The sequence below is a fragment of the Leptonotus elevatus genome, chromosome 18 (genome assembly GCF_054856555.1).
Source record: "Leptonotus elevatus isolate MCC_2025b chromosome 18, RoL_Lele_1.0, whole genome shotgun sequence".
NCBI lineage: Eukaryota > Metazoa > Chordata > Actinopteri > Syngnathiformes > Syngnathidae > Leptonotus > Leptonotus elevatus.
The window spans coordinates 6641825-6652452 of NC_141256.1; the positions used below are offsets into that span (position 1 = coordinate 6641825).

Below are 10628 nucleotides of genomic sequence, written 5' to 3' on the forward strand. Positions count from 1 at the left end.
GTCTTTTCTTAAACCCTATTTCAATAAAGATGCAAATCAATATGCTACATGTCACATGCTCAAAAGGGACGGGGGGTGGCAGCCCTCTTACCTTCTGTGCAGTATCGCCCTACAAATCCAGTTTTAGAGCAGTCACAGTAGGTTTCTCCATCTGCCAGCGAGCAGATCCCTCCATTCTCACAGGGGTTCTCTGTGCAGAGGCCCAACATCTCTAAGCGTACTTTCTGACTGTTGATGAGCGTGGGCAGTTTACTCCCGTAGATGAGGTCAGTGATGATCCCCTTGAACGGTGCGAGCTCGCGGACAGAAGGCAAGGTGATGGCAGATGTGCGTATGTCTCCCGGGAGCCCCCCGAGGAATAGGTCGCTTATGATCTTCATGAACTGCCGCTGAGGCCGCACCTCTGCCGTCTTGGTCTGGCCGTCCACGGCCAAGCCGGTGCGCAGATTGTGCCTGTTGATGGCGGCAAAGTGCCAGCGGCTGTCGTTGACCATCTTGTCGGACGTAATGGTGGTTTCGGCGCAGTCGATACTGAAGCGAAGATGCATCCTGCCTTCGGACAGGGTGAGGAGTAAGAAGTCGCAATATCCGCCGTCGTCAAAGTAGAGCATGAGGCCTTCTGATTGGGATGTCTTGAACTGGAAGGTCAGGTCACTTCGAGAGCTGGCATCCCAGCGCAGGTATCGAGCCCACTGACCTTTGGAGCCAGTAAACTCTAATCCCGCACTCAGGGCCAGCATAGTATTTAGCAGGAGAACTTTCCCAGGGAGGCTGTTTGGATTCATTGTAGAGAGTAACAGAAATCACCAACAAGTGATTTGAACTTGATAAAGGTCCTCTTAAAGTAACAAAAATATTTGATTAGGGCAGCTTTCTAAGATGCATCTGATATAGCTTATATTCCACATTGCTTTATAATAATATGTCAGGTTGTTGTTGTTTTTTTTCGATCTCCGATGTAGATCAAATGTTGATAACGGATTCAAACTTTACTTCAAGCCAACTGTGAGCAAAGATAAAACTATCAGATGCCCACGTCAAGTGAACCTGCTCCAAAAGTGCTACGAGGATTAGTGATTGAGAGGTGCATCTTGGGTGCTTTCTTTGCGGCGACTTGCTGGATTGAAGCACATAACCTTCGCTGTTGGTCCATGCCCCATGGTTTGATCTGTGGTCACAGGCAGGCCTTGAACAAAGCTGGAACACAATGAAAAGACGAGTGAGAACAATGTTTTCGTCAGTGAAAAGCACAACAAAGGTATACGACTTAATAATTAATAGACTCACTGAATTGCTAAAACAGCCATGCAAGTGCAGATATTCTTTATCTAAAATTGATTGTGTACAGTTATTTAGGTCAGTGGTGTCAAATTAATTTCAATTATTTCCCAAATTTGCTCTTAAGTGGGCCGGACCGGTATGTCCATGCTATAAATAACAACAGGTCAAAAATTGTTCCCGTTTTGTTTTTCTTGGTGCAAATAATTAAATGTACATTCTGAAAATATGGCCATTCATTATTACCTTATTGCAGGGTAATGTGAATTGTCTTAACAAAAATGAGCGCAACATTTTTGTATCAAATCCTACGGGGCGGAATCTTTGACCATCTCACGATTTGATTTGTGATTCAGATTTTTGGGTCTGCGATTCGATTCAGAATTGATTCTTTTTTTTTTTCAGGATCTTCTATTAAAAAAATATTTGCTTGACAATAATTTGTGCTTCAATCTATAGATATGCAAAGAATCGGCATGATCTACTCCAGTCTGCTTTGCAAGACAGACAAATGTCATGGTCTGTATTTTGTTTTAGTTTATTCATCATGTTTCCCTTATGTGTCTCCTTTTGTCAATGTCTCGTCAAGTTGTATCACGTCCTCGGTCCCGGGTGTCACTCAATGATTTCCCCAAGCCACACGTGTCTTTTCCAGGTGTTTCTCATTGTCTCGTTACTATGTGTATTTAGGCCCCGTCCAGATGGAAGCAAAGCCGGCTTCGTTCCTCAAACAAATCTCATACACACAGAAGCATTTCAAGACTTGCGTGTCCAAAAGAAGACGCTGAGGACATTTAACGGCTGTAATGTATATGCCAAGTCTGGAGTGGCGCTGTAGGGCAGTCACAGGGAGTTAACAGAAAGCAAGAAAGAAGAAAGAAGAATCAGCGAAGAAGACGGACACTTTTTTTCTAACTTTATTGCAATCTACAGAACAAACATGGCTTTGCATGTATCAAAACAACATGAAAAAGACGAACACAGGAGAAGTGACAATGGCGGGTGATTCAAGTACAACACAGCTTGTTGAACGTGGGAATAAAGAAGTAAAATGTTTTGCTGCAACAGCATAAGCAGGCTAAGGAGGCAGCGCAAAACGACTACGACACGGCTATCCGCCATTGTTATTGACAGACTGACGGTTCAAATTGGCGCATACGTCATCAATCTGCTGACAATGCGTGGTCGTCGAGGTGCGAACATTACGTCATCACTGGAGGAGTATCCTGCATATGGACACGGATGCGTTTTGAAATCTGAAGCCTGGTTTCAAAAGAGATCGTCTGGACGAATGGCCTAAACGGTAAGAAACTTGTGAGGATACATTAAAACGGGCTTTCGTGTGGACGGGGCCTTAGTTCCCTGCTTTCTTTTAGTCCTTGTCGAGTCGTTGTCTTCCCCTTGTCATGATTAGACTTTGTTCCTAGTCTTTAGTCTAGTCACTTGTGTTTTTGGATAATTGCCACACGGTTTGCCTTTTAGTTTTTGTTTGATTAAACAACCCTTTTTTGAGCACCTCTGCCTCCTCGCTCTGCTTCCCTGCAAATAGGTCCACAACCCGCTCAACATGACACAAATGGAGACATTTAAGCCTGTCTTCCTTTTTTTTTTTTACATTTAGCAAGTTTTAAATTGTAAGGAAAAACTGTGTGTGGACCACAAATGCTGCTCTCGCTAGCTATAAATTATATTCTGCCTTCCCTCCCTGAGCAGACTGATTACAGTTTAGCAGACAGTGAACAGTCCCTCAAAAAGAGTCCAATACTGGTATCTGTTTCAGCCTGATCCGTTCTCACTGACCATACATTGTGGACGATTAAGGCAGTGACTTGCTTACTTGTATTTATTTGCCTAACTCAACACAGCACAGTACATTATTCCTGGCTCATAGCACACGCTCAGTCCACCTCACTTTCTGTAGTGTGTTCCCTCACTCTATTTCAGTGGTGAGCAAACTGTCCTCAAGGGCCACCGTCCTGCAGGTTTTGGAGGTGTCCATGCTGCAACACAGCTGATTCCAATCAACAGGATCATTGCCAAGCTTATGCAGAGCTTGCTGATGAGCTGATCATATATCAGCTGTGTTGGAGAAGGGAGACCTCCAAAACCTGCAGGACTCCGGCCCTCGAGGACAGAGTGCGCCCACCCCTGCTCTAATCAGTTCCCCAAGCAATATGAACTCAAACTAACAATACTATTGTTACAGTATCAAGCCGTTTATTACACTCCAATTGACGTTGACTGTAAATCTCAACACGCAGAATGAAGAAAATTACACACACACAGTGCACATTTGTATACAACCGCACTTTGTTTAGCTTGTTTCCCGAACGTAGCTAGCTCATAGCTAACGCACAACGGAAAGCCACATTGACTCGCTAACGCTAATTACCGCGCTACTCGCGGCACTTTTAGCACTCAAAATAACGGCTATTCACACAAAAACTAAACGCTTCAGGAGTGTATACAGAGAGGCTTCTTAACATTACTCACAGGCATATGCTTTTCCAACGCTGCAAAAAAACAAAAACTAAAACGTTATTGGCTTTTTCTTTTAGTCTGTAATGTGGCTACAACTCAAGAGTGTATCTGAACACACGGAACCACACTGCCCCTCTGTGGCCAAATCGTTTACAACATGAACAGTTCTCCCATTAAAGGCACACACAAACGAGGGCAAAACGGTTTAAAATAAAGAAATAAAATATATTTTCTGAATAGTAGTAAATGAGATTCGCAATTCTTATAAGAATATTTTTTCTTTTTTGGGGGGCACACTAATTCCTGAGTAACAGCCACATTTGAGAATGTCATTGTGCGCCCTCCATTTGGACAAAATTAGCAACAACAGTTCATTTTAGTGAAAAACTGCAGGTTGTTATTTGTCCTCAGAAATCAGATTGGATCCCCTGACTGGCCAGTTCCCCTGATTTAGGCTTTAGGTCTAACAATGTTTCCACTACTGCATGGTTTCTCAAACCATGTCAGTTTAACACCCTATCGCACAGTTAGTGGGGTCCCAAATATCCTAAAATATATCATGCAGTGCATTATATCATCATAATATACTGCACTGTATTAACTCATTTACTGCCATTGACGGTTATAAACGTCAAAAAATCATTTTATTATTTCTATTAGATAAACTTTTTTTGTATTTTTGTTAACAAGACTATGAAAACCTAGAACTTTTTTTTATTATACATTTAGAACGGATATAACATTTTTGATTAATTGTGAATTAACTATTGAAGTCATGCGATTAATTACGCTTATTTTTTATTGTAATTAATCGCATGACTTCACTAGTTAACTCACGATTAATCACAAATTTTATATCTATTCTAAATGTACAATAAAAAAATTCTAGGTTTTCATACTTTTGTTAAACTAATAGAAATAGTTCAAATGAATTTTTGACGTTTATAGCCGTCAATGGCAGTGAATGAGTTAATTATAAGGAATCCAAGCAACATTAATTTACAACCACACACAAAATGTTAACATGCTGTTCCCAATGGCAACGGCAATCATCAACAAAACGGGATGGATGTGATGCAACGCGAGAGAACGAGATAGGCAAACGTGACAGACTGTGATTGCCGTGGACGCCTGCCCAGATTTGTAAACTGTCAAAAAGAAATTGCCCTGACTACGCAGTAATGTGTAACAAAATTTGGAGGCTGTCCGTAGCGGGTCGGGAATGTTTGGTACAAGTTTGTCTTACTATTATCACGACAAGCTTATTGTAGCAGTTTTGTTAAATTCAATCAAATCAGAATGTGAGAAATATAACGAGCCGGGAGGGAACATCTGTGGGAAACCCCGGGCCGAAACCATTGTTTACGCTGCCGTTTCCCTCTGACAGCCTGTCACAAAAACCTTTAAAAAACTAAATGCAGAGAATAAAAATGGTTTACGTTTTGGGCAAACTGAGCTACAAATGGGACCAGGAACATAATAACTCAAAACATTTTATGTTTTACTGTACTGTAAACTGACTGACACTAGTTTTGGGAACAGCAGCATGGTAACACAGCACTTGGATTGAAAATACAAGAAGACGTATGGACTGTTAGCCAAGACAGAACACGAGTTTCGCCTCGACCACTATCACTGAAGGCCTGCTGGAATCCTGATAAATACGACTAATTATCCACTAGCACCCTCATTTGCATGTCTGTAAGGGATTACAATCATAAATAGCCATTCATAGCAGATTTTAGGATGGTGCAATTTATACACAGCATGCAAATCCCATCACTATTGACATTTGGTGAAATTATCTGTCACGCAGTCATTGTTATTTCCATTACAGATTGCACTGCAAGGCGACAGAATATCAACACTGTCCTTGCTTCGCTCACAGCTGTTTAGTGGTCGAGCTCGAAATGATTTACATGACAAAACCCGAAAATGCATACGCAGCCCTCCGCTTTTGCAATCGGTTTGGCACATAATCGCTGAGTCCAGTGGTGATCGCAGAACCGTGCAACACAATAGACCCTTTAACCACCTGCTCTGAATAGTTAATCTTGCTGCGAGCTATTGAATTGGAGTAACTGATACCTATGCTAATGCACTGTTTATGCACCTGTGTGCGCGTGTATCCCTGTGCCTGCATGTGTCTCCCTGACAACACCAGGTCGGACGTTATTGTCTTTGTCTTAAAAGAAGTTTGCCGATACAACACGGGAGTCAAAAGGTTGTGTATAGTGGCAATAACCCTGAACACAGCTGAGTCAATCCAAGCCACTGACCGCAAACGTGTGCTGTGTCCCTTCAGTCAAAAACGATTCATATAGCCATGAAACCCAAGATGCCACTCTTCTATGAAAATTGGCTCGGGCCTCAATTCAATTAACATGACTTATTGTGTGTCTTGCTGAAGCATCAGATGTCCTATTTGATGGTGCTGCTAGTAATGCTAGTTTGTCCTTGCAGTTGAATTTAGTACGCAAAATCTCTTAGTTACTTCTTTTAAAGGCAAAGTCAACCCAAAAATGTCTATGTACTCCCTCTTAAACACAGCATTCTGATTAGTATTGTGTTTGTGGAATATATGAGTTAAGCAGCAAGATCCACCCATGTTTATCCATCTCGGGGGCGGCCATTTTACCACATGCTGTTGACTCACAGTTGCTCACAGAGATGGGAAAAGTACTCTTTGGTAAAAGTAAAAGTACTCACACAAAGTACTCAAGTAAAAGTAAAAAACAAAACAAAAGTACAGGCTCTGAAATGTACTTGACAAGTAAAAGTATAAAGTATTTTACCGGATGTTTCCTCTTATGTCAATTTGAAAGATACTGTATTAGCTAATGGAGCAAAAATGGGGATACATCGGCCAATTGACCCTGACTTGCTATCAAGTTCAAATTATCCTCTGTTGAGGCGATGTGCATTGCCCTCATATTTACGGGTTTTAATCCAATAGCACGTCATGTGATTGCGTGTCGTGGAGCCAATCACAAGCTGGGATGTACAGGACTGCATGTGTGTATCGTTTCATATAATTGGCGGAGCCAGGAGATATTGACGCTGATTTTCTTCCAGGTCAAGTATTTTAATCGTTTTCATGCATTTAAAAATAAAAGTAACAACCTTGTTTTAAAAATGTATCAACTAAAAAGTACAGATACTCATGTTAAAATGTAACGGATAAAAGTAAAATGTAGTCTAAAAAATAAATACTTAGGAAAGTAAAAAGTACTAAAAACACTCAAGTAAAGTAACAAAGTATTTGTACTTTGTTACTTTCCATCTCTGTTTGCGCAGGGCTCAGGAAACAACCAATCACGGCTCAGCTTTAGAAAACAGGTGATTGCTCATTGCCTGAGCCCTAAGCAACTGTTAGGTCATTTTCAGGTGACAAGCGACAAAATGGCTGCCCCATGAGAGTCATTAGCTGAATTTTGCTGCTTAACTCATATTCCATGCAATAGTAATCAGAAAATTGTGTTTGGACTAGCGGAACATATTATTGTAAAGAACCGCAGGGTGACCATATTTTCAAAAAGAGGAACTCGGCCCGAACCTCGACATTGTGGTATACCAGTCGTGGTAACACAGTGCACTACATCTCCTATTAGTCGCGCAATGAAAACAGGACATTTTCATGAATTTATTAAAAAAAATAAAACGGATAGGATGTAAAAAAGTGGTCTGTCTTCCCAAATGTCCTCCCAAAAATGGACATTTGGTCACCCTAAAAATTGTCCTCTTTTCCAGGGCAATGGACATTTCCATTTCTCTACATCCTGTCCGGGTACCCGTTAAAAAAAAAAAAAAGTATTCATTTATTTATGAATACATTCATAAAAATGTCCAGTTTTCATTGCGGGACAAATGAAAGGCAAAGTGCATCGTGTTGTTAATGCAGTCAACTTTTTAAGTACTTCACTTTCTGAGTGTACAAAAAGGTGCTAAGCTGTGTCAGCAGCCCAGAATTTTAGCTCATTGATAGCGTTCTGCGCTCGCTGACTGGCGGAGACGTGGTTGACTTCAAAAGAGAGTTATATTTTTGATTCATTTTCTACCTATACGATGAAGGCATATGTTAAAAATAGTGTTCATTTTTTGGAGTAAACTTCAAGTATCATTTACGTACGAGTTTTTTGGAAATGAAAATGTGGTCACCCTACTGTAAATGACATGACATTTGACACATTGGAAGGACCCTCTTCTCCCTAATGCCAGGCAGTTCTGTATAACTGGCCTCCAGGCGAAGTTAAATGAGGCTTATACGGTGACATAAATTTCATATTGAATATTTCACTGACACTTACTCCCCATAGGCCTGGTCTGAAAAATGCCCTTCAGCCAAGCATAAGCCTGACGGCATCCTTATCAGCTCAAATTCTGGGCTTGAGCAACCACACACATACGCACAAAAAGTATGTTTTCTAATTTTTATGAAAAGATAATGCCATGTATGATAATAAAATGCATTAAAAATGTAAACATTGAAGTCAGTTCTATATACAATTAGAATAAGTGAGTTTTTCCTGATAAATAGGAGTTGAATTATTAACTAGAGGATATGAGATGCCCCGCATTGGATCCTGTCACTAACCGGCCATAAATGATGCATTGATGCATAGAGCATCGGTGCATATTTTTGACATGTAGTGTAATACAGCCAAGACCCAATCATGCACTGGAAAGTGGAAACCTCTTGATCCAGTCCCGAATGCCCCCTCCCCTCCGCTGTCTATCACAAGCTTTGGCCAGAAGGCCCTATTTAATTCAACATCAGTCACCGGCTGCTTTTTCTACTGCTGGTTAGACATATGAGGTCCAGCAAGGGGCCACTAGAGAACATTTAGTGGGCACCTGGCAGGTCACGACCACAGCCAAGGTGATTAAATTTTTATTTGATGTTTTTCGTAATTGCTCTTGATTCAAGGCTCATTCATTAAAATGATGGTTTAGGGGCCATTGGTGCTGCATTGTAGTGAGATGGCTTTCCAATATTTTTGCCCTTCTATTGCAGCCAAATAAGGTCACCAGAGTATTAGAAAGACCTCTCAGTATGATGATTTTTTTTTTTACATTAATGGCTCGATGACTTCATCAGTCAAATTTGAGCATATTATTGAAACAAAAACATATATATGTTTTTGTTTTTTAATCAGCTCTTATTTGTGGACTAATAATTATGTTAATATACCTTACATGCTGCACTGGGTGTCATGATCTCACTTTGAACTTTTGATCATTCACATATTCCATGATTTTTAAACGGACATTTTACATCGAATTGCCCAGCGATTAAAAAGGTAGGAGATAGTGTGTAATCGCGCGGCATCACGACCATGAGCGACATTTGGCAAACAGCTCAGTTTGAAGCGCGCCGGTGGTGACAAAAGAAGATTATTATTATTTCGACTATTGAATATTTGTAATTGTCGTCATCCTCTGCTAATTGATGGCGAAGACCAGCAGCGAGCAGTCAGCGTACTGAAACTTTCCACTTCGAGACTCACTCACTCACAACAATATATTCGCCTTAAAGCCACTTTTAGTAAGTCACAATCGCGCGTGCGTGCGTGCGTGTGTGTGAGTGTGTGTGTGTGTGTGTGTGGTTTTTTTTGTAGCAAATTGTGTGACCAGAAGAAGCGTGCGCTCATCCAAAACGCTCGCTCGGATTCGGGTCATCAAATTTACACGATTAAAATTATATAACGAAAAACTTCACAATTAATCAACCACGCGACGTTGACATTGCATTACAGCATATTTTAAACTAACATCAATTATAAATGGCAGTTGTAACGCGCCTACCTTTTTTAAGAGAGACGATTCACAGCTCCGGGTGCAACTGGGCGTGCGTAAAATTGAAAATCAAAACAATCCGGGGCAAAAGTCCATCCGGTAATGGTTGAAATGTTGGATTGTTTGGAGAGATGCCGATGCGGGTGTTGATGTGAAGGTTATCATGAGCAAGTGAGCGCGATGAAGGCAACGGTCCTCTCCTCTGCCTCAGTCCTCTCCCTCCTCCGCCTCCTCCTGTCAGTGAGCGCGCATCTCCCAGCCAGCCAGCTCGGTCCACTCAGTACTTGTGGATGGTGGAACTATGGATCGCTCCCGTTCTCTTCGATTCTGCTCTGACACGCCTTATGCACTCTAAGAGGGAGAACCGGTCCTCCAGAACCCGACGCATATCATCTTTAAATAAATGAAATGTTGCATATATTGGGCATTATACTTGTGAGACTGATCTGTGAACTTTAGGGCTGTTTAGCCTTAAATCACCATCTAAATGATGCAATTATTAAAATGATTGTATGTTGTATCTATTTGATAGAAAATGCATATTGTTAAGGCTTGTATAGAAATAGTGTGTTGGAAACATTTTGTTACCTGCCTGTTCTTAAAATGTGTCGGTGAGCTAGCAGTAGCCTACTTCCACCCCATATAACAGTGGGGTTAATTTATATAATAACTGCTCCGACAAAAAATTTCTCCGCCCATGACATGACCAGAAAACTGGGCCATGGTTTCACAGTCACATAAGAGATGGCCGGATTACACTGTCTGAGGCAATGTCATGCAGAAACAACCAAAACACCCCCCCCCCCCCCCCACGCCGTCAGTATGGTCTCTTGTTGTAATGCCACTGATGTTGTCATGGTAAACTCCCCTGACATTGGTGTAGGCAGCTGGGTTCAGTTCCCACTCATTGACTGTGTGAATGTGATTGCGACCAATCATCTGTCTCTATATGTTCTTTGAGATATATTGGCAAGCAGTCCATGGCGTTGTCTGCCTTTTGCCCAAATCAGCTGAGATAGGCTTCAGCTTCCCCGTAACCCTGAACATGAAGTGCTGTGTAGAAAATGCATGGA

At 41.4% G+C, this 10628-nt stretch overlaps 1 protein-coding gene across 15 annotated transcripts in view; it reads right to left on the reverse strand.

Annotated features, from left to right (window-relative positions):
- nrxn3b (neurexin 3b) overlaps positions 1 to 10125 on the reverse strand; it is a 266978-nt gene extending 256853 nt beyond the window's left edge. For 7 of the 15 annotated variants that reach the window (XM_086061871.1, XM_086061863.1, XM_086061866.1 and 4 more), the window contains exons 1-2: positions 9565 to 9862; positions 92 to 1197 (exon numbers count right to left, since the gene is read on the reverse strand). In XM_086061871.1, the coding sequence (XP_085917997.1) occupies positions 92 to 785 (694 nt within the window). In that variant the 5' untranslated portion in view covers positions 786 to 1197; positions 9565 to 9862. Of the gene's footprint in view, positions 1 to 91; positions 1198 to 9564 lie in introns of all 15 variants that reach the window. The other 8 variants (XM_086061870.1, XM_086061868.1, XM_086061872.1 and 5 more) reach the window with 4 other exon arrangements.
- Positions 10126 to 10628: the final 503 nt, after the last annotated feature.